General features: G+C 38.3%; 2 protein-coding genes across 5 annotated transcripts in view; one reads left to right on the top strand and one right to left on the bottom strand.

The window, feature by feature from the left end:
- UGP2 (UDP-glucose pyrophosphorylase 2) overlaps positions 1-14,372 on the top strand; it is a 46,878-nt gene extending 32,506 nt beyond the window's left edge. For all 3 annotated transcript variants that reach the window (XM_019717927.2, XM_019717938.2, XM_019717923.3), the window contains exons 4-10: positions 5,051-5,236; positions 6,544-6,677; positions 7,801-8,098; positions 9,228-9,425; positions 9,981-10,223; positions 12,772-12,876; positions 13,915-14,372. In XM_019717927.2, the coding sequence (XP_019573486.1) occupies positions 5,051-5,236; positions 6,544-6,677; positions 7,801-8,098; positions 9,228-9,425; positions 9,981-10,223; positions 12,772-12,876; positions 13,915-14,022 (1,272 nt within the window). In that variant the 3' untranslated portion in view covers positions 14,023-14,372. The remainder of the gene's footprint in view (positions 1-5,050; positions 5,237-6,543; positions 6,678-7,800; positions 8,099-9,227; positions 9,426-9,980; positions 10,224-12,771; positions 12,877-13,914) is intronic.
- A 610-nt stretch (positions 14,373-14,982) lies between these two features.
- VPS54 (VPS54 subunit of GARP complex) overlaps positions 14,983-24,632 on the bottom strand; it is an 82,806-nt gene continuing 73,156 nt past the window's right edge. For both annotated transcript variants that reach the window (XM_019717893.3, XM_088796120.1), the window contains exons 21-23: positions 21,145-21,252; positions 18,931-19,025; positions 14,983-16,365 (exon numbers count right to left, since the gene is read on the bottom strand). In XM_019717893.3, the coding sequence (XP_019573452.3) occupies positions 16,260-16,365; positions 18,931-19,025; positions 21,145-21,252 (309 nt within the window). In that variant the 3' untranslated portion in view covers positions 14,983-16,259. The remainder of the gene's footprint in view (positions 16,366-18,930; positions 19,026-21,144; positions 21,253-24,632) is intronic.

Genomic DNA, 24,632 nt, shown 5'->3' with positions numbered 1-24,632 from the left:
TCTCAATAAAGATTATTTTTATATTCTGTGAATGAAATTTCCACTGTACTGAAGTAAATTTTATTCAGAATGTTTTGTTTTGGCGGGGGAGAGGGGATGGGATTGCACTTTTCTGAAAGAGAGTCCATTAACTTGTGATTTTCACAAGTGCCTAATAGCTCATAAAGCCCGATAACCACTGGTCTGACTGAGATGTGGAGGATGAAGAAATGGTATTTGGTGAGGTGAGGCTGCATGCAGCGGTGGGGCCGGGCAGTGCAGAGGCCTACAGGCAAGAGCTGTGGCACGTCAGCGATCCCAGCCATGGGCCTGGAGCTCAGTGTGTCGGGGAAGTAGGAGAGGGAAGAGGGGAAGACAAAAGGGCAAATCATTAAGGACCTAGAAAACCATGTCTTCCAATTAGGATGATTCAGCTACATTTAGTAATGAAACTCAAAGTAACACACACTCACACGCACGCACACACACACGCACACACACAACATCTAGACAGAGGCAGTCCAGAGCTAGGGCAGCTTGGTGGTTATCAGGAACCTGGGCTTCTCTATCTTGCCACTCGGCTGTGTCCTCATGGTGTCCCAGATGACCACCCAAATAAACGTTAGTCACCATGTCTCCATTCCAAACAGCAGGAAGGCGGACGAAGGGTATATCCTCTGCCCTTTCATAGAGACCTTCTGAAAATCTTTCAACTTACTTCCAGTCAGTCACATTGGCTGGAACTTTGACACAAGGGGAGACTGGGAAATGTGGTCTTTTATTTGGGATGGTGGTGTGCGCAGCTGAAAATCTGGGTTCCACAATGGAAGAGAAAAAAGAACGTTGGGGCAGGCAGCCAATAACTCTGCCATGCCATGGCAGTGTCTTATTTTTGTGAATGTTGTAATAAGGAGACAAAGATGTTTAAATTCTTTTTTATAAAATGACCACTTGCAAGGTGGAGGGTAAGTAGGCCATAGAGACTCCCACAGTAACAGGTGAGAGGTGAGCAGGGTGCTGATTGATGGCAAGACTGACAGGACTGGTCGTCGATCAGATGTGAGCAGACTCCTGGCTTAGCAGCTGGGTGTGTCTTAGTGCTATAAAGAGAGGGGTGATTGAAGCCATGCGATTGGAGCAGATTGCCAGGGATGAAGAGGTCTGCTTAGAATGGGCTTGAAAAGGATCAGGCAGAAAGAGGAGAATAGAATTTGGTTTTTCAGAAGTCAAGGATAATAGAACATTTCAAAATTTAGGGAGTAGTTAGTTAATTGTGTCAAATGCAGCTGAGAGTGCAAGTAAGAGAAGTATTGATGTTATTGGTAGGACTTAGGTGTCAGGAGGTTATTGATGACCTTTTTAAGATCATTTCATTGAATGATGGCGACAACTAGATTGCAGTGGGTGAAGGAGTGAAAGGGAGGTGAATGTAGCAACGTTTCGCCTCTAAGATGTAGGGAGAAAGGATGTGGGTGCTGGAAAGGATGAGCGAGTACATGTGTTGCTGTTTTTTGGGGGGTTTAGACGGCAACTATTTGAATGTGTTCATGCTGATGGAAAGGAACGGAAAAGGAGAGGCTAAAGATGAGACTGGATGATTGATGAATGGGGTTCTTGAGATGAGCGCTGGTGGAGAGACTGCGTTAGGGTGGGAGACAGCTCTTCTGATAACCAGAAGAAGGGGAAGCAGCAAAGATGAAGATGCAGGAAGGTCCTGACAATCTGGTGGCAGAAGGTTGAGGGCCATTCTGTATGATGGCTTTTCTTTGCTTTATGAAATAGGAGTGTAGCTCAGCTTGGTGGCTGAGGGGGTGTTGGTGAGCTTGTTGGTGAACCATGGGATAAAGTACTCGTACATGATTTGCCAGCTTTCCCTAATGAAAAAGAAAAATCTGTGGTCTAGGTATGATTTTTCTGTCATGAATTCATCTGTAGGAGCTTTCAAACAACCCAGACTTTGGTCGTTACCTTTAGAAACGTGAAATGAGGGAACGATCTGCGAAGGTGCCGAGCATGGGACGTGGCACACATGTGCTGTGCAGCAAGGGTTGCGGGAATAAGCCGATGTTCCTGGGACACATCCTGTGCATATGCAGAGTCACTCCAAACTTGTTTTTCTGTTTACGCAGATCATTCTTTCCGGCAAACTTGCTTTTGTTGAAAAAAAAATCTTTCAGAGTGCAATAATCATACCCTTGTGAATCGTAACAGGGCAGGTACTGTTAGCTTGTTTGGGGAACTTGGCACTGTCTCCAGGAACAGCACAAATATGTTACCAAGAACTGGGTTGTACTGTTGCTAATGGGAACAGTGTGTCCACGACTGTGGGATGAATCCGCTTTTCTTCTAACTGGAAACTAAGCTGTGCACAGACTTGGCAGGACACAGATCACGGTAGACAGTTTTTAAAAGATCCTTTAAAAAATCTTTCAGCTTCTGCAGAAAAACTAGATTGACATCCTAGAGGGCAGAATGTTGTTTAAATCACGTTCTTTGGTAGATTGCCAACTACTTTCTTTTGTTCGTTCCCCAGAGGAAGTTGGGTCATTGACCAATTCTTTTATCCCAGGGAGATGAGAACATGAGTGGCCCGGCCTCCCTTACACGGTGCAGGGAGCCTTATGGGGTTTGCCCCCCCCCCTCACCTGTAGAGATTGCCCTACTGTATATTTAGTTGCAGTATAGGTCTTCTTAGAACACTGAATGCTATTCATGTCTGGGAGAGAGAAAGACAGGGTGATTGGGATCGAAAGCACAAAGATCGCACTAGTAATTGACTGATGTGATTCAGTCAGAGTCACTTTGAGGCCGTACCCCACAGTGCCTGGTACTCCCTGTTGTCTCCAAACAACACTTTTCCTGAGTAGATATCTGTGCATTCTCCTGAGGGAGCTGAGAAGGGGAAAGTGGAGAGCAGGTTGAAAAATGTCTGTCACTAGGTATGTCCAGTGTAACTTCAGCTGTTGCCACGCAACTTTCTAACACAGATGCCCTTGGTTTATGGAACTAAATTGAGCTCTGTGGGATTGCTTGCTTCCTGAAGTCCCTGAAGAGGGTGTGGACAACATGACCAACAGAGAGAACTTCTATTGGCATATAGGGTGATTTACATGGTGGAAAGCTGTGCTTCCCACCTAATTTAACCCGTAATAAGCTTTAGACAGAGTGTCCTGACTTCTTGGAATCAAACAATTGGTACCTTTCTTTGCATGTATGTATATATCCATCCATCTGTAGATGGACATTTGAGTTGCTTCCGCTTTGGGGCTATTGTGAATAATGCTGCTATGAAGGTAAGTGTACAAGCATGTCTTTGAGAATCTGTTTTCTTTTCTTTTTTTTTTTTTTTTTTTTTAATTAAATTTATTGGGGTGACAATTGTTAGTAAAATTACATAGATTTCAGGTGTACAATTCTGTATTACATCATCTATAAATCCCATTGTATGTTCATCACCCAGAGTCAGTTCTTCCATCACCATATATTCGGAGAATCTGTTTTCAATTATTGGGGGTATAAACTCGGAAGTGGAACTGCTGAATCATGATAATTCTATTTTTAATTTATTTTGGAACCACCATACTTTTTTCCTTAACATCTTCACCAGTTTTACATTCCCACCAACAGTGCACAATGATTCCAAAAGCATTTTTTAAAAATATTGATGATGTGTGTTCAATGTTGCTATGCTGACATGATTCTAATTTGTACGGTCTTTGGATTTTCTGTATATAAAATTATATCTGTGAATAATGACACTTTTCTCCTAATGGACATATAGATTTGAATACTATATGACAATGAAAAGTGAATGTACTATAGTTACATGCATTAATGTGACTTATTCTTAAATATAACTTTGAGTTAAAGAAGCAAGGTACAAGAGGATACTTCATGGTATGATTCAATTTATCTAAAAGTTTAGAGACAAAACTAAGTAAAAATGTTATTATAGAGACATACATAGGTGGTAAAACCAGCGAATAAAAGTCAAGATGGTGGTTACCACTAAGGGTGGGAGAGGAAAGTGATTAGGGACAGACACATGCAGGCTTCTAAATTATGGCAGCGTTCCTTTTTATTTAGGTTAATCTTTCAACTGTATATGTATATTTTATAAACTTTGTATGTATGATGTTTCACAATGAAAATTTTTTTAGGTGAAATTGGAAACAGGCCTGTCTCGCCATAAAGAAAAAATTTTTGCTTCTTTGTATTCTATGTTTTTAAAAGTATGTTCAAAGAACCATTAAATAGATAAAAATATTTCTAAACGAACAGTTTTACCTAAAATGAATGCGTGAACTAGGGGTTTTCAGTGAAATTGATTTTCACACTCTTGTGAGACCTCTAAATAATGAGGAACAGAAAGCACTCTTCTCCAAGACTCTCTCCACAGTTTTTTCTGGAAGTCAAAAGTAACTACTAAATGGAAAATCTTGGTGTTTAAAAGATAATTGGAAGTCGGCTCCTTAATAAGACAAGTGTCCATCAAATACCCTACAAATTCTTTACAACATTATTGCGTATATTCCCCCAACAGACTTTCGTATCCCCATGGCAATTTTGTGGTTACTGATTGTGCTTTCTAGTCCCCTCACCTTCTCCCTCATCCCCACCCACCCTCCCATGTAGCAACCCTTAGTTTTTTCTCTACGATTTCTGAGGGGTAATAGATTGGGGTAAGGGGGTTATCACTTTGTGAGGGGTGAAATGTCTAATACATTGTTTTGTACACCTGAAACTAATTAAAAAAAAAGATAATTGGAAAATAATTGGCTTGGTCCCATTTGCTAACCCTTGTGAGTAAATATAATGCACCAAGGAATTCTCCTAACCTAATAGAAGACTTGAAGCCGTTGTATCACAATAGCATTGCTTTTACTGACTCCAACAAGAACTTGATTTTGAACCAGTAGGACCTGTGACATTATAGGAAATGCAGCTGAAATTTTCCACAGAGAAAGCAAAACTCTTTAAGGCAGCCTGGAAGTAACCCTGGGATTGATTTGTTTTAATCTCTCATAAAGCTTTTTGAATTCACTTCTGTAATTCTTTTTTGAAATTTTAGATTCAACCCTATGAAAAGATAAAGGACAGGGGCTTACCGGATAATGTATCTTCTGTGCTGAACAAGCTGGTGGTGGTAAAACTCAACGGTGGTTTGGGAACAAGCATGGGCTGCAAAGGCCCCAAAAGTCTCATTGGTGTGAGGAATGAGAACACCTTTTTGGATCTGACCGTTCAACAAATTGAAGTGAGTAATATTAAGCCTTTCTCTTGAGCTTTCAGTTCTTAGTTTATTATCAATCGTTTTTAGTTCTTAGGTTATTATCAACATTACCTTGTAACGTAACAGGTGTGGATTTCAGCTAGTCAGGGAGCTTGCTATCTTTAGTCTCTGTACTAATGTATAAGAAGGTTTGGTGCTCCTAAGGGCAAATTCTTAGGGTGACATAAGAGCTTTTGATCTTTAAATAGCATTTGCAGTTGCTGAAATCTCTGGATCTATTCGGATTCTCCTTGTACGTCCTCCCCACACACACACTTCCTTTCTAGTGGCAGCCTTCATCACAGCTGGAATGATACGGTTTTATTAACCCCTTTGGGAGGCTGGGGAGAATTTCACATAGGTGGTTGGGTGCCATGGATGCTCAGAACTGTTCTCGGCTTCTCTCTTATGATAGTCATTAGCCACAGCTCATAAGCTTCAGAGGCAGCGGCCCTATCTTCTCATCTCTTTATCCCTAGTGTCAGATGCGGTGCTGGCAGCCACAGCAATAGCACTAGCAGTAGCAGCAGCTAACGGTTATCCAGCACGTACTGTAACCAACTATTATTTGAAGCCCTTTACATGAATTGCTCATTTGTTCCTCTCAACAACTCTGAGATAAGTACTCTTATCCCCATTCTACAGATGAGGAAACCAAGGCACAGAGAGATTGATTTACTTGCCCTGCTTTCCTAGCTAGTTAGTAAGTGCAGAATCAAACTTTGAACATCCTAATTCAGACTGACTTCGAAGACCCTGTTTTCTTCCTATTCGGTGTTGGCCCTTAGCTCCTTCTAAAGATTGAAAAGATTTCAGTTGGGGTATGATTCACAATTCTGGACATAATCCTGAAACTAGGGAGCCATGTGTTTGTAACACATGTTCTTTCCACCCGCTCGGTGCTCTGGACACAGACTAAACGCTTAGTCAGCACTCACCCATGCAGCCAGGCCACAGGGCACTGCGGCTGGGCACAGCTCCAGTCAGACTGCCCCAGGGAGGGAGGGGTGCTGGCTCAGTCACTGACCTGCCATCTCCCTGGCCTCAGTTTCGCCATCTGTGAAATGCAGACAATAGTTTCTGTCTCAAAGTTGTGATTTAATGAGCAAGTACATGGTGAATTGCTTAGCAAAATGTCTGGCTTATGCTAAGTAGTTATTTATTTAAAATCTATGTATTTGGTTGCATCTAGGTAATGTTCCGGACTTCTGTGATTTATAATTGCAAGTTAATTTTATACTTTTTAAGCAAAAGAAAAATAAGTGTGGGTAATCTGTTATTTTCCTCCCTAGCATTTGAACAAAACCTACAATACAGATGTTCCTCTTGTTCTAATGAACTCTTTTAACACAGATGAAGATACAAAAAAAATACTGCAGAAGTACAGTCATTGTCGTGTGAAAATCTACACTTTTAACCAAAGCAGGTACAAGGAGTAAAAATATTAACTCTGAGGGGTTACTCCTGGGAAAGGAGGATTCGGGATGTACATGTGCCAAAGACTAATGTTTGCAAGTGTTTGGTGCCTTTAAGGCTGAACATTTAATAGATTTGATTGTTATAATCACTGTATGGTTCTGTAACCTCCGATTCTTAAAAGAGAATCTGTTGGGGATTCTGTCCCATGTCCAGAATACCTGAGGACAGCTTTAGGTCTTTGCTTCCTGGGGCATATTTGGGCTCCAGGTGGGGCTATGAAAATCTGTATTCCACAGTACTGATAACCTTTCCTATGGGGATTTCTTTAACACCCTAATATAAGGTTGGGGGAAATTTAATAAATTCTGGAGAAAATCATCTACTTTGGGGAAGGGAGAATAAATAAAAAGGAATTCAGATAATGAATTGTGATAAAGCTCAGACAAATGGGGAAATGAGGCTTCCATTTAATGACAGACATGGGTCTGTGTGAACGGGTACAGAAAGGGTATTTCTAAAGTTGTACCATTAGTTTTTTTGGGTTTGTTTTTTTCCCCAATACATTTTTCCTTGGACACTTTCTTATGTCACAGGTGGCCTGCCCCCGTATTCCAGTTGGTCTTCAGTCTGTTACAGGGCGAGCTCCTCTTCCCCCATCGCCAGCCCCTGCACGTGCTCACGAGGGGTAGGCAGCAGATTTCCCTGAGCACTGACCTGCTGTTGATTTTCTGGGAGAGAGAGCACCATCCCTGACTATATCTGTTCATAAGAATGGACAGCTTTTCTAAAATAGGTTTCCAGGGAAAAGAATAATTCTATACCGAAATAAGTTTGAGAAAATTTACTTAAAATATCTCCCCTCTTGGAGAATCATAAAACCTATTAATATCTCAAAAATATGGCCTCTCATCTGTATGACCGTGGAAAAATATTTTTGCAGCAAATATTAGTATCTAGGAAACTGAATTTTGGATGAGATTTTCTTAAATGGATTCACCTGTGATTAAATTACTTACTATTAGTAAGACTGAAAAGGAGGGAAGTTTTATTTAACTTTAAATGCATTGTTTTTCTTAAAGGTCTGGAATGCTCTATAGAGTTGATACTGAAAAAGAACTTTTTTTCCTAAGGTACCCAAGGATTAATAAAGAATCTTTACTGCCTGTAGCGAAAGATGTATCGTACTCAGGGGAAAATACAGAAGCTTGGTACCCTCCAGGTCACGGTGACATTTACGCCAGTTTCTACAACTCTGGTTTGCTGGATACCTTTATAGGAGAAGGCAAAGAGTACATTTTTGTGTCTAACATAGACAATCTGGGTGCCACAGTGGATCTTTATATTCTTAATCATCTAATGAACCCACCCAATGGAAAACCCTGTGAATTTGTCATGGAAGTCACAAATAAAACACGCGCCGATGTAAAGGTAAATACTGAGAGAAAGCAGTTCGGGGATTCCCATCTTCACATTTCATAGGTTATGTAGTTCAAACTTTCTTTTTATTGGAAAGTTTCTGTATTAAGCAGAACACATTTCTCCATTTGCTGACCTCACTGGAAGACAGTGAGATAGTATTGTGTAGCGTACCCCACGTTCTGACATAACGGTGTGTATAAATTCAAATTTAATGGTATTACAATCATCTTTATTTTTTGAATGATCTGTATGGTCAATTTTAACTGACCAGTTCCACACATATTCATAACCTAAATCTGAAACGTGAAAACATTTTCAGTACCTTTGTTCAAGCTTTTAATATTCTCCTAGTATGGTGCTTAAATGTTTTCATTTCATTGTTCCTTTAATGAAATTTTACTATTTCTATTTCCACAGCATGTAATTCTCTATATTTCTTAACACTAATATCTCCTTAGTTGCACAAAAAATGCAGTTGTTTGGCGCAAAGCAAAAATTTGATTCTTAAACTTTGCATGTTCAGTGGTGGTAGCACTTGGCCTTTGATGAAATGGTACCCAAGGTTTAAGAACAGTGGGCAGTGTGAATACTACTGTGATGAGTCCCTGGTCTGGGTTCTGTGCCTCTTGTAAGTGGCTCCCTCACAGGATGAATGCTCCCCTCTTGCCACTCTGCCGTGGCCTCGTGACTGTAAGAGCATCTCTAGGCTGAGGCCACTCAGGGGTCACTTCTCGTCCACATGTGCCTCTGTCTTCTCTTTTCTCCCCTCATCCTACAGCTAGTCAGAGCAGGTCTGAGGTGGTGGGTCTGGTTATTTGGTGATGGATGGTGTTTTGGGGATTAGAGGAATGGATGGCTATTCCTGTAGCAAACCTTCAGAAAGTGAGGAAGACTGATGTAATCCCAGGGCTTTTATTATGGACGGGGGGACGAATGTACAGTATAAAATGACAGGCAGCCTAAATTACTTTCATTCTGCCTTCACATGTGTTGCTTTAAATCACTGTCAGTGCCTTTTATTTTTGGGGGATTTCATTATTAGTGTCTTTTCGATAACATTCATAGGCTATCAGCAGTGTGACATGGTGGGAGGGGGAGAGACGTGGCGGCACTCACTCGCTCTTCTCTGCCTTTCTAGGGTGGGACGCTCACTCAGTATGAAGGCAAACTGAGGCTGGTGGAAATCGCTCAGGTGCCAAAAGCACATGTCGATGAGTTCAAGTCTGTGTCAAAATTCAAAATATTCAATACAAACAACCTCTGGATCTCTCTTGCAGCAGTTAAAAGGCTGCAGGAACAGAATGCTATTGACATGGAAATCATTGTGAATCCGAAGGTAAGCCAAAGTGCCGGCCTGCTGCTCACCGGCTCCCGAATTCCTGAGGTCACTGCAGGCCACGCAGACCCAGTGCGCACTGGTCTCGCCCGTCTAGTACACTGGCCATTCCTTCTTTTTGCCTCGTCAATCTCCCAGTTCCTGGCCCCATCTTTCAGTCTGCACCCACCCCTTTGGCATGCCAAGCCATGTGCCCTTAGTTGGCCCTGGGCTGTAATAGTGGCCAGAGCAAGGGCACTCCCCAAAGGAGGGAACCTGCCTCAGCTTGTCACCCATACTTCCAGGCCTTTTGGACACAGACACCTTGCATGAGTTTTCTGACCCTTCAGTGCTTTGTTGTAAAATGGAAATATTACTGAACAGAAGAGTTATGACGCTGGAGAAAAATCACATGTGTATAAGTACCTGCTTATGGTAGGTGCTTGATAAATGTCAGTTGTCCAAATTCTGTTTTGTTCAATGAATCTCTGAAACTATTCCCCAAATATTAACCTGCCTACATGGAACTAAGTTGCTAAAACCTGTTCCTCTCTCTTCCCTCTCCATTTCTTACAGACTTTGGATGGAGGCCTGAATGTCATTCAGTTAGAAACTGCCGTAGGCGCTGCCATTAAAAGTTTTGAGAACTCTCTAGGTATTAATGTTCCTAGAAGCCGCTTTCTGCCTGTCAAAACCACATCAGATCTCTTGCTTGTGATGTCAAACCTCTATAGCCTTAATGCAGGATCTCTGACAATGAGTGAAAAGCGGGAATTTCCTACAGTGCCCTTGGTGAAATTAGGCAGTTCTTTCACAAAGGTATGTAATTATAAAGATATCTTCTGTCTCTCCTAAGACTATTACTGCTTTCATCAGTGGGAGAATATTAATTCTGGCTTCACAGACCTTTATTGAGCCTCTGCCATGTGCTGGGCGGTGTTCTAGGTCCTAGATATTTAGCAGTAAATAAAATCCTTGCCTAAGATCCTTGCCTTCTTGGATATTCTAGCAGGATAAGGATGATAAGCAAATAAATTGAATGTATAGTCTGCCAAGTGGTGGAAAATGCTATGGAGAAAAATAAAGCGTGAGTCAGCTGTATGACAGGATGGTCAGAGATATAGCCTCACTGAGAAACGGAGTGTGTCATGCAGGTATCTGGGGTGAAAAGCATTCCAGGCAGGGGGAATAGCAAGTACAGTAAAAGCCCACCCTAACATAAGTGGCATCCAAACAGTGTCATCACGTGAAATGTTGAGAGGTTGACACAGTGGTGGAGTGAGCCGTGGGGCTGCCTCCTGTGCCATCCAGGTCTGTTCTAGTCCTGGTTGCAGTTTAGTACCACTTGCTGTGGATGTGTGCACTGCCTTTTATATTGACGGACATGATTCTGAGTCCTGTGGCTGGGCTGGAATTTCCAGGATAGCATCTGGCATTTTGGGAGTCTTCCTATTTAGTGCCTCTTTCATCAGCCTGGTTGGGCTGGGAAAATGCTGGTGATACAAGACCCATCATCTTCTCACATGCTGAGATGGGAATGCCAACCATATTTCAGCTAGCCTCACTCTCCCTTCACTTCCTCCCCTCCCTAGCCTCCTCCACACCCTGCAGGAGATAAGAACTTTAGCTGCCCCACTGTGAGAACAGGGCTGAGTGGGCAATGGCTAGTTGCTCTTTGGAAGAACATGTTTTAGGGACATTACAGAGCACAGCATGGCTGGAGCAGAGAGCAAGTGAGGGACTGGGGGTGGAGTGGATAGTTGATCAGAGAGGGAACAGGCCAGATGGATGAGAAGCCATTGGGGTTGTGCACTGACGGGTGAATCAGGGAGACTAGGGAATAGGTTGTCGCAGGAAATCCTGGCGAAAGGCAACGGTGACTCGGACCGAGGGGATAGCAGTGAAAATAGTGAAAAATGTTGACATTCTGAGATATACTGAAAGTTGTACCTACAGGATTTGCTGTTGGATTAGATGGGAGGGTAAGAGAGAAAAGAGTAAGGATGACTCCAAGGTTTCCTGCCTGTGCAGCTAGAAGCATGGAATTGCCATTTACTGAGAAGGAAGCAAGCTTGGGTCAGGTAAGTTTAGGGGGAACCGGAAGGGGAGTTAAATTTTGGAGATACTGTAGTTATTAGATCTTCAAATGGAGAACTTGAGCTCAGAGGAGAGATCTAGACGAGATAGGTAAATTTGAGTGTTGTCAGCTTGTAGCTGGTATGTAAAGGCGTAAGATTCAAATCACCTAGGGAGTGGGGGGTGGAGGTGGGAGGTCCAAGAATGGGGCCCTGAGGTATCCAAGGCTTAGGGGACAGGATGAGGTGGAGGAAGCAGCAAAGGTGACTGAGGAGTTGCAGGCGAGGAATTGGGAGGAAAACCATGAATGTATGTCCTGAAAGCCAAATGAAGAAAATATTTCAGGAAAAGATCATTGTCCACTGCTACTGCTGAATAGAGTAAGATGAATGAAAGTTCATCAGATTTATCAGTATAGAGGTTGAAATCTGAATTTGAAATCTGACTGAAATGGATTTAAAAAGAGAATGAGAAGATAAAGTAGAGATATGAATGTAGACAACTTATTCCAGAATTTTGCTTTAAAGAAAAATATAAATGTAGCCATAGATAGGAAGAGATATAAGATTTAAGAGGTTTTTTGTTTTGTTTTTTTAAAGATGGGAGAATGTATACCATGTTTATACATTGATGCAGATTGATGCAATCAAGAGGGCAATAATTAGAGAAAGGAGAATTGCTAGAAAATATTCTCGAATCGGCCACAAGAAGGGTTGGCTTGGAGTAGAAACAGTCCAGCCCCAGTACTAGGAGGGACAGAGTAATGGGTCGGGGGCAAAAGGGGTGGTGGTGGTGGTGGTGGTAGAAGCCAGTGAAGTTTTCCAATTTTTCTTGGCAAAATGGGACACAAGGCCATATAGGGCAATTTCTAGTGCCTGTAAATATAAAGGAATAAGAGGCAAAGACAGTGATCATTTATAATGATAATTTGTGCAGTTGCTCTTCCTAAAATATATTCCTTCTCATCCCTAAAGCCCAGCTCCAGTCTAGCTTGCTTCTGCTCCAGATTAGCGTTTACTCATCTAGATCTTAGAATGTTGGTTGGCTGTCTTTTTAATTTATTTTTCTAATGTCTGATCTACTCAGTTATATTGTCAATTGCTTGATTGTTGGGACAATTCTTACTTCCAGGTCTCCTGCATATAGTGAGTGCTTAACAAATAGATTCTTCCCATAGAGGGCCTGAGCTTGGCCATAAACAGAATGTTTTTACAGTTCAGTTAAATTATTTTGTTAATTTAATCCCTATCCCATTTTTCAAACAATTTATATGTCTCTATTTTTCTTTCAGGTTCAGGATTATCTAAGGAGATTCGAAAGTATACCAGATATGCTTGAATTGGATCACCTCACAGTTTCAGGAGATGTGACATTTGGCAAGAATGTTTCATTAAAGGTGTGTTGTTATGAAAAATACAGTTCTTATACCTTTACAAAAACAGGTTTCATTTTCTAGTCCTAAGTTTACCTTTATTTTAAGGAATACTTCTTAGTCTGTACCAGATGTTTATAAGATACACATTTTAAAAATGAAATACATTACCACAATAGTAGTAATACTGCCTTCCATAGATATACAACATACTTAAAATACAGTGATAATTGTTGTATACAGGAATTTTGTGGAATATTGCATTCAAATGGAAAGCAAACACTAATAAATAATTGAGCTGGTACTATTTTATTGAAATATGACAGTCTTTAAAATAGAATCACTGTTAAATTAGCATTAGCTCACTAAAAATGACTATTTGAATCTGAATCAAAGTAGCTAAAAATGACAACTTCATTTATACGGAAAATAATTTATTCCTATTAATCTGTTGTCATCAGTATAAACATATTCGTTCACATTGCTTTAGTTCTTGGGTACTTTTATGACCATCATTCCAGCCTAGCAAAAGAAATAGGAAGGACTATGGGTATACCAGCTTTGAACCAAAGATACAACAGCTTTTTCCTAATCAAGTAATTTTTTAAAATCTCATACCTAGATTTCATGTGTTCTTCCTATTAAAGCTATTTAAATGAAGATCTTGAAAACAACAAAAAGATACATATATAAATATATATAATATATATAACTTTGTATATATATATCTTTATGTATGTTTATTGCTGATACTGCCTCATCTAAACAGTCTCACTTAAAATATGAACAATTTATCAGTAAACTGTTCTTAAAAAAAAACCCAACCCAAACTAATACGTAAATATAAACCAAGCACCCTTTAGTTTCTTTACGAAGTTAGATAATGCTGGTGGCCTTAACATGCTATTTGTTTTTCATGTTTAATATTGTTTATAAATACAATTACTGCATTATAAATGGAGTTCTGCGTAAACTTGATAATTGTAAGAAAAAAATCAACTGCTTTTCAGCTTCCGTTGCAAAAAGTACACTCTTGCTTTTTGTTTTCCCAATGTCACGTAGGGAACGGTTATCATCATCGCCAATCATGGTGATCGAATTGACATCCCACCTGGAGCCGTATTAGAGAACAAGATTGTATCTGGGAACCTTCGTATCTTGGACCACTGAAATGAAAAATACTGTGTACACTTTATACTAATTATGGGCTAAATAGTTTCTTACAATGAAATGTTGTCTAGGATTCTAAAATAGGCAGGTACTTGACTATGTTACTGTACTCTGCAGTGTTAATTTTTAAAGTAGAATTTTCCGCAGTATGCTTTTAATCTAAGAAAAACACAGATGGAAGCAATACTTTTCTTCTTTGAAGAGGACCCTGAAAGTTAGTTCAACTTAAAGTGCAATACTGTTAATATCTTAAAACTGGGGCAGCTCTGCTGGAAAATCTTTTAACAGAGGCCTCAATGATGGTCACTTTGAATTGCTTGTGATTTCAAAAATAAAGCTGTGAAGCAATAGATGTGTACACTTATGCTTTTCAACATTAACATTATGAAATCATGAAGAAAAATGGTTTACAGTAACTGCTCAACAGTAAGTACGTCGGTTGGAAGATTTGCTCTTGGAATAGTTTAAGTACTCACTGACCAGTTACCTAAAAAAATCAAGTTTTTGCATTTCTAAGAATCTTGACCACATCATCATTTCCATAGAAATTAAACTTGAAGGTATTTAGTACCTTTCATTTAGTTCTAAAGCTGGGATGCCTGCCATGCCTTCCACAGACTCTCCATTTATTGAAACAAAGCGGTGTTTCTTTTCCCAGCTGAAGGGGAAGGGCTGGGTAGAGGTAGAGCATTTCTTTTCCATCCTTGTTCTCTAGTATAGAGGGTGGGGTATAACGTTATAAAAAGTTCCCTTGAAGCTTCATTTCTTGAAGCTTGCTTGTTGTCACTGAAAAATATTCATGAAAAACCTTTCAAATCAGGTCTACTGGTAGTTTAATTTGTGGCTTTTCTCTAAAACTCAATTACATTTTCCAATTCTCCCATACTTGTTTTTGAGTAGGCTGCTTGTTTAAAGTTTACTGTGTACGGTTTAAAAAAAAAGTTGTCTTTTAAAGTCTGGTAATTTTTTACAGCTTTATTTTAAACAATTTAAGAACCAATGACATACCTCTGTAATGATAAAGGAAAGCAAACAGGCTTTCCTTTTAGGAAACAAGGGCACACATAAGACTGCTCCGTTGTACATAATCCCCACAGGTTAGGCACTCTCACAGCTTAGGCAGGAGTCCTGGGAGGTGAGGCAGAGGCACTTGCATTTGTAGAGTGCTGCTGCTTCTAATTTTGAAGGTAGGAATTATAAAAATCTTTAAATAACTTACTCACCACCTTATATTTCTGGCCCCAACACAGCAGCCTATATTTTAAAAGTTCTATTTCTCCCTGGTCTTTGTTCATATACACAGCAAAAGTAATTTAAAAACAAGAACCCAAGGGAACCATATTCTGTATGTTATCGAAATGTTAAAATGAGAACTCATAAGTAGGCAGAATATACAAAAATGTGTTCTTACCTCTGCTAGAAACAAGGCAAAAAAGAAAAAAACTTCATAGATATTTTTATAAAAATACAACTATTAAACTGCAGGCTTTCGTATACCACTTCTGAAAAGTATTTAAATTAGTTGCATAAATAAACGCCAATATCTTATTCTTAATGATTACTTGTGATCATCCTTTCAAGTATTTAGACTATTCAGGAAGGCTTTACCCAGTTGACATACAGCAGTGGTTTGAAAGATTAAATATGCGACATACGAAGCCTGAATCGACTGGTCACTAAAACAAAAATTGAATTCCTAAATCCAAGCAATCAAAAGATGTTTATTTTTTATAGAAAGATCTGTAAAAAAATAATTTTTCAAACAGCTTTACTTTCATAGAGAAAACTTTCTACAGAGGTTGACTAAGATTTTAATATTTTAAATTGTACCATCATTAAATAAGGTGGGACACCATATGAATTTCATTGCACTGAAAGAAATGCAAAGCATTTTTTAATATAAAGTATACAGAGCATTCTAGTCAACTACAGCTGTGTTACAGCTATGTGTTCTTTTGGATTTGGTCCAAAGAAACCTGAGTCTGTTTCCAGAGAGAATGAAAAATGTTATAGACACCTGATCAGTTACTCCTCACTGAAGGAAGCACAAAACTGGCATTCCTTGTCGATCCCCACTGAATCCCAGTCTCCCAACACTGATACTTTCCTTTGCCCCTTTCCCTACCCTGGTTCACTTTGGGTTCCAGGTTCAGTTCTTGAATCACAGGCATCCATATTTTCTTCACAAGCACATACATCCCATGGTCAGATAAGCTACCCAGTTTTCCAATATGTCATCACCTCTTCTGTTCCCAGATCTCGGCCATATTTAGGTCCAAATCTTTAAGGCCTTTTAAGGCTTGAAGATTTCCAGTGTAAAAAGCTACATCTGCTGTGACCAACCTAAACATTGGAGAGAAAATTATTTTTAATCTCACTTTCTATTCAGATAATTAAAATAGCAATGCTTACAAAGTCTTATCCTAGCAGCTAAACTATTATTTAAAATTCAGATTTCCTAGGGACGAAATGTCAATATATTTATCTTAGTAGGATTCTTGCTATCATAGACCATTTACTGTTCGTTTTCAACAATAACTATCTTTAAAAAGAATAAACCAATGCAGCTTGGGTTCGGTTTCATAATTGATTCTGCCCAACATAATGCCTATCTTAGAATGAAATAAAATAGAGAAAAATAACAGGTTAAACTAAAATGTTTCTTTGATCAGTTGTCATTAGACTATACATGCATATGACTAATAAAATCACAGTACTAATAATATGACAACACTTGATGAAAAGAGAATTACACCTTTGAACACTGAGTTGTCACATTAATGCCTATACCTGAAAAATCACAGCAAGAAAGCTCAGATAAACAGAAATATCAAAGCTGCATGCAAAAAAACAGAGACTGGTCTGATTAAATGTATATTTTGAAAGACGTGGCCCATGGAGAAACAAATAAGAGACCTTGATTTAGTAGTCTGTAAAAGACAGGAGAAAGTCCAGCTTTAATCTTTTAATGAACACATAAGTTCTAAATTGCTGGAGTACTTAGGGACAAATTTGTAAGTGCCTTTGGACGTATGTTCTTAATGTTTCACCTTTTAGCACATGGCAGAATTTCGTAAGCAGCTTATGTACAATATACTATATAAGTAAATTTACAAAACAGTACTATATATTTTAAGATAAAGAGATAATAAATGAGAAGGTCTTAAAGGATACCGACAGAATTTACTAGAAGTATTGCCTAAGGGTTGGGGGAAAGAGAATGAGACTTGGGATGGGGTCAAGGGGACTTCAGCTTCATTTGGAATGTCTTTTTTTTTTTAACATGATAAACATTTTTTCAAGTGAAAATGACATGTTAATCAATTCTAAGCAGGAATACCAATACTGTTTATATGTCTATTTTTAAAATATAATAGAAAAAAGTCACAAAAGAAAAAGTACAGTCCTGAAGAGGGGAACTAGGAAGCAACTGCTTAATTCCTCTTGGGGTAGTAAAAATGTTTGGTGTTCATTGCACAAAAGTGGTTGCGAATGCATTTAGTGCAATTGAATTAACTGTAAAACAATTAAAATTCTATGTATGTGAATTTCACTTTGAAAAAAAGAAAACACATTTTTATAGCCATCACAGCAAAAAATCCTTTCAAACAGTTGATTATGTCTTTGGCTAGTCCATAGGTTAATTTTCAGGGAATTCTTTCAAGGGATCAAAGACATGAATCAACTCACACAGAATTAGTGTCTTGGAAAGTATGTGAGTGAAGCTCTCTAAGGTTGTACTGACCTCCACATCGCTATATTACAAAAAAACAAACAAACGAAAAACCAAAAAAACAGGTAATGAGTTAGTTTGCATGCTTCAGAACTACTGGTCTCAGAAAAATCAACCAACCCAGACATAGTTAGGGGAATAAAAGTAGAAGGGTGGAGTGGGGCTTAAAAACATTGTTGCTTTTTTTGAATAGTCTCTGAGAGGTATTTAGTGTTCATTATACTATATTTAAACTTTAATGTGACTTTGAATTTAACAAATCTTTAAAAAAGGGAAAAGAAGAACCAGGTAATAATAATCAAGGGGGTGAGTCAGAATTTTGCATAAAACTCCTAAATTCAGCCTGGCTGAGCAGTCTAAAGCTTCCAAACAGTTTTTGCAAAATCAATTTAGTGTACTTTTTTAAGGGCAAGGTCAACTTCTGACTCCAAAATACATTTTTTCCATTTTTAATATGGAATAAAATACTTTATTCCTAAAAATCCAGGGAACAGGTAACACACTAAGGAAATCATATTAAAGTGTAACTGCATGATCATTGCTTTGCATTTTGTGTAATCTTTTCCCCGTATCTTTATGTACGTTGTTCTTCACAAAAATCTTGTGATAGAATTTTACATTATCATCCCTATTTTCAAATCTCAGAAAATTAAGGCTCAGAGAGGGTAAGTGACCTCCAAGTTACACAGCTAGTAAATGGCAGAACTTAACCCAAATTTTCTTATTCTAAAGCCTATGTTTTTTCTTATATACCACATGATTTCACCAATAATACATACAATTTGTTAAATGGCTTACAATAAAATATGTACATATACATACTTATTTTTTGTTAACCCTGTGAAGGAATTAGGTAGATTTTATCCTTCTCATTTTATAAATAAGGCACAGCTACAAAGTAGGAGTTTGAGTCCTGTCTGGATAGGGGGAGACTACTGGGTAACCTGAGGTGATACTAACCCCCACCGCCTCAAAACGGACACGTAAGGTCAGTTAAGTAATTGACCATTTATAAAACACTTTAACGTAGACAGAGATAAAAAGGAAGAGTTTGCTGATTTTATAATTTATGAGCCCCAGCATGATTATAATGGAAAAGGAGAGAGCATAATGAATAAAAATGAATCGAACAATTTGATATGTGAGTATGTGGTAAAAATATGTTGAAAACATACCCATTTTGAGGTCCTCCATCATTTATCACATTTAAGTGAGATAACTGCTTTTTCAAGTGGAGTTTGTAACTTGCATTAATTCTTAAAAATAACATCTGGAAAAAAAAGAAAACTAAGTTTCTTAAATCTCTACTGAAATAGAAGACATAAATAGGTTATCAATATCAACTCAAATACATTTTTTTAAACCTTTGTTTTGGCATATACTTTTAAAATGCCCCTTCGTTAAGTATTTTATTGCTATTTCAGTATAGTATTTGTTCCTAGTTGGATAAAAGCTCTTTTCCCCCTTTTCAGCAGTATTTTTTTTTTTAATGATAGGACTTATCGCTGCCATTATGCCCCTTAGAAGAAGTCCTCTGAAAAATGTAAGTAGAATTCAACCATGACAGGAATAAAAGAATAAAAACAATGGAGAATTCTGTAGTATTTTAACTAGGAACTTGATAGAGAAAGCAAAAAAGTCTCAATGGTAGAGGCAAAGATACCTTCATCATTTTAAGATGGTAAAATAATTTGAAAGTATTTTACTGCTCCTGTAGGCACTTTTTAATGCAATGCCCAATACTTCTTTGGGAAATACCTGACCTGAAATTATATATAATTAATCTATGGAAATGGTTTTGTGGAATAACATATTTTCTATGGGAAAAATATGTAAAAAGTCATCTATGGAAAAGCTTTGTAGAATTACTGGTATTCAAGTGACAATACTGACAAAATCTATCATTTTTGCCCAGCTTTGACAAGAATTCCCTTTAGATTATGACGTAGATAAAAACACGTGAAATACTGTTATGTCCATCCAATTGCCTGACCTAGCTATGCCTCACTCCAAAATAAGAACCCAGATGGCAAATCCAGAAGGTCACAGAATCAGAGGTAGAAGATCTTATATGTGGAATGAAAAGGATGGCTTGGCTTAGGAAGAAATGAGAAAGGGAAAAAAGAGACCTGAATGGGCGCTCCATATCTTATAGCTCCGCCTCAGTCCGCACTGAGCCCCAAAGCAGCTGGATGATATTTAATCATGAGGTCAGTATGATTAATGAAAACTGCAGAAGCATGAAGAAAAATGGTAAAAGCTAGCATAGGATGGAAGTCTGAGGGGGCATGGGAAAGGAGACTAGCAGGAGCGAGAGCAGGCCTGAGACACTAAGCTTCAGCTACCCTTTGCTCTTAAATACCATTTCCATGTATTGAACTAGTTAGAGACAAGCTGAAATAACAAACTTGTCTGAATAGCAAAAATCCCAGTGAAAGTAAAGTTTATTAGTCATATAATAAAGAGGCTTATATTGTATAACATTGTATCATTCTACAACTAGGCTTGAATGAGATCACCTGATATAGAGGGAACAAACTAAGATGGGTAAAAGCCAGACTGGGAAAAAAAGGAATGCTGGAAACTTGGAAGTACTAAGAGGGAAATGAGGGGAGTGGGGGGGTAGGTATGTCACTGAAGAATGAAGAGAACTGATAATACTTCTGACAGGAAGACAGTAGGGACAGTGGGTGGATACTTCATAGGTGAGAGAGGATAAAGATTACCCATTTTGCTATTTTTCCCAGTTTGTGCCTACCGTGTTTCCCCGAAAATAAGACCTATCCGGACAATCAGCTCTAATGCGTCTTTTGGAGCAAAAATTAATATGAGACCCAACTGGGTCTTATATTCTAGTAAACTAAAACCAGGTCTTATATTAATTTTTGCTCCAAAAGATGCATTAGAGCTGATTGTCCGGCTAGGTCTTATTTTCGGGGAAACATGGTATGATAAATCACTTATACTGGTCTAATAAATATTAATGATAAGGCATATTGACTGAGTTACTTTCTTGTCATCTCATTATTAACTCTATCACTAGTTCCTCCCCTATCCAATTTGGATTATAATCATACTAAAATAATTTATATTCCTTGATAAATGCCAACTCTGACTTTCAAACTAATAACACAATGAATGATTTAAGTAAAATCTGGGCTCTCTAATGCTCAATGGACAAACGGAAAACTGCTTTTTAGAATTGCTGACTATATAGCAAGGTTATTACTGCTCTGAATAAGGGACACTTTGAAGTGATAAATTTTTATCCATGTTTCACAAATCAATATAACAAACGGAAAAATAATTGTGCCAAAAGCATGTAAAACAATTCTACATGCATATTATAGGTTATATACTAAAATGTAGTATGAGGAATTACTACTCACTTGTGTTTGTTCTTCTGGAAGGAGATCAAATATAGCTTCATGCATTTTTGCCATTTGCTTACAAATATTCCTGAAACAGGCAGAAGGAACGGGAGCTTTCACCTCATACTGGCAGAGAAAAATAATAAGAATTATGTTCGTGTCCTCTGGATTGCATACTGTCCCCACTGTTCCCTAAGACAAATGTTTTGTGCCCCTACTCTCTAACTCTGATATACTTGCATACAGTGCTCAAGTTCACACTTCAACTATAATCTGAGCTACTCATGCAAATCTCAAGAACTTTTCATTAAGTAGCCTAATCTACCTTGAAAGCCAGTATAACCTTATGGCTAAGAACATAGGCTGCTTTCCTTAAAATAGACTGCTTGGGTTCAAATCCCAGCTCTTCCCGTTCTTAGCTATGTGACATTGGACAAGTGACTTCATTTCTCTGTATCTCAAAGGGCTCCCTGTGAGGATTTTAAAAGATGGCTCAAAAGAAACAGTGCCTTATACGAAGTACTCAAAAACTGTTAGCTACTAATCTGGCTCAATATACAATGATGAATCATTAAAATGGGCCCTCCAAATTAACAGATTATTTTTTAAACATGATTTTAAGAATGTGTCCGCATGATCATATCCGAAATCAATATAACTCTGGCACAATTAAAATGTTCTTTTTCTTTTGTAGGTAGGCCAATATAGTAATCGTATTTACCCTAAGGTTAAGGGAAGACTTTTTCTGCAAAGATCTATACTGAAAATTTAAACTTAGGTAAATTCATTTTACTATTCTCACATCTGGAACAACATACTGGTATGATTTATATAATCAACTTTTGGCCCACATTTTAGAATTTACAGCTGAAATTATATACCATTTTTAAGACAAATGGGCTAAACTATATTTTAAAAGTACTAGTCTTACACAGTTTATTAAAATGCTGAGTCCAATATACTGCTGGAGCAGAACCATGTGGAAGTCGCCATGGGACTGGACTAAGATAAGCAAAGTGGTGACCACCAAGGGTGTGTCTCTCTACAGCCTAGAAATATATCAAAGATCTCTTTATCTTTTTTATTAATAACAGCTACAAGACATAATATACCATAAAATTTATCCTCTTGAAGTATACAATTAACTATTTTTTTAGTAAACTCACAGTTACACAACCATCACCACTAATTTCCAAACATTTTTATCACCCCAAGAAGAAACCCCGTATCTGTCAGCAGCCACTCCCTGTTCCCCCGGCCCCTCAGCCCTGGCAACCACCAAGCCCCATAAATGGAATCATACAATATGTGGCTTTTTGTGACTGGCTTCTTGCACTAAGCATAACGCTTTCAAGGTTCATCCGTGTTATACCATGTGTCAGTACACTACTTCATATTTTTTTATGGCTGCATGACATTCCATTGTATGAATATACCATAGTTTATCCAATCATCAATTAATGACATTTGGGTTATTTCCACTTTTTGGCTATTATGAATACTAATGCTGTGAAGAAGCATGGACAGGTTTTTGTGTGGACAAATGTTTTCAATTCTCTTGGGTATATACCTAAGAAGTGGAATTACTGGGTCACATGGTAACTGTTAACCTTTTGAGGAAATGCCAGAATGTTTTCCTCAATGGCTGTACCATTTTACAATCCCACTCAGCAGTGTATGAGGGTTCCAATTTCTCTATATCCTCACCAACACTTGTTATTGTCTGTCTTTTATTTTAGCCATCCTAGTGGGTATGAAGTGGCATCTCATTATGGTAACATCCCCTTATCTTAACTACCCCCCTGTACTGGATTGAACAGTATCTCTCCCAAATTCACGTCCACTTGGAACCTCATGAGGTCATACTGGGTTCGAGTGGGCCCTAAATCCACTGACTGGTGTCTTTATAAAAGAGAGGGAAATTTAGACAGAGACACACAGAGGGAAGATGGCCACCTGAGGACAGAGGCAGAAATTGGAGTGATGCATCTATAAGCCTAGGAATAACAACTGACAGCAAGCACTAGAAGCTAGAGAGAAGCGGGGGATTCTTCACTAGAGCCTTCAGAGGGAGCGTAGCCTGGCAATATTTTGATTTAGGACTTCTAGCCTCCAGAACTATGAGAACATCGACTTGTTTTAAGCCACTCATCTGTGGTAATTTGTCATGGCAGGCCTCGGAAACTAGCACACTCCCCCAGCAAAACCTTCCTTCACCCCTGCTGTCCCTAAAGATATTCTTTCCATCTTATCTTCACCATCACATTTCTTTAGTCACCTAAGCTTAATATTGTATTACTTTATATTCTCAACCCTTAAAATTGATCCTTGCCACACCCAAACCACCTTCCCCTATTAACAATCTTCTGAAATTTCTCTCTGGGGAAAAAAATCACTAAAGATGTCCTAACATCCCAATTTAGTAACTCTTCCAGTTCCCCCTCCTCACTGCTCTGCAGTATTTCACACTCTCACACTCTCCTCAGGTAGCACAATGACTTCCTGGTTCCTCGCCTAACCTTCCTCTTCTTCCTCTCCTGCCTCTTATGTGCAAAGCTTCTTCAACGTTAATGCCTCCTTATGTTTCAGATAAGAAAATGGAAAGCTAAAAACTGAGAGGCTAACCCAAACCAATCACTGTCTGTTATATTGGTATGAATTAAAAACACAGCCAAACTCCTGGGCAACCCATGCAGAAAAAAAGGCAAAAAAGGCAGGGAGCGGGAAAGAGCTACTTGTTAATAAGGGGAGAACAAAACATGTCAGGGTAAAAGGAGGTATCATTGGTGGGGTAGGTAGTAGAGAAAACACTAAGTTGCAATAGTCACTGTACATTCTTAACATAAAAAAAAAGAGAAAATATGTGGAGGGGGGCATTTGAAATTTATAAAAGACTTAAGAGACATAATAACTAAATGGAATATATAGACCATGTAAAAGTCTTTGTTCAAATAAGTTACTGTAAAAAGACATTTTGGAACAATTGATAAATTTCAATTAGTAATAGATATTAGATGATATTAAGGAATTACTGTTAATTTTGTTAGGTGTGACATGGTATATGATTTTATAAGTGTCCTTAGATTTTAGAAATACATACTGAAGTATTTAGGGATGAAATATCATAATGCCTCAAATTTATTATAAAATACTTTAGCAAAAAAAGCAAAATGTTAATGACTATTAAATATAGGTGACAAATAAACAGGAAGCTCATTAAATAATCCTCTTTCTCTTTGACAAAAAAAAAAAAATAATAAAATGAGTTGCCACAGGAAAAAGTCTAGCCATAGTTCCAATTCTTGTACAAAAACTTTGGATGACCAAAATGATAAAATAAAGTTAGTGTTTTAAGAGTACTGGCACTTTTTGGGTTTTGCTTCATTATATTCCACAGCTAATTACTAGTTCCACTATTTAACATTGACTTTATTCTACATTGTTAGGTGTTTATAGTCCTCTGCCTTATTAGATGGTAAACTTCTTGAGGACAGTCACAATGCATT

The sequence above is a fragment of the Rhinolophus sinicus genome, chromosome 2 (assembly GCF_057876585.1).
Source record: "Rhinolophus sinicus isolate RSI-liver-muscle chromosome 2, RSI-T2T, whole genome shotgun sequence".
Lineage (NCBI taxonomy): Eukaryota > Metazoa > Chordata > Mammalia > Chiroptera > Rhinolophidae > Rhinolophus > Rhinolophus sinicus.
The sequence above is the reverse complement of the archived record's forward strand: the minus strand, read 5'-3'. Positions and strand labels throughout refer to the sequence as shown.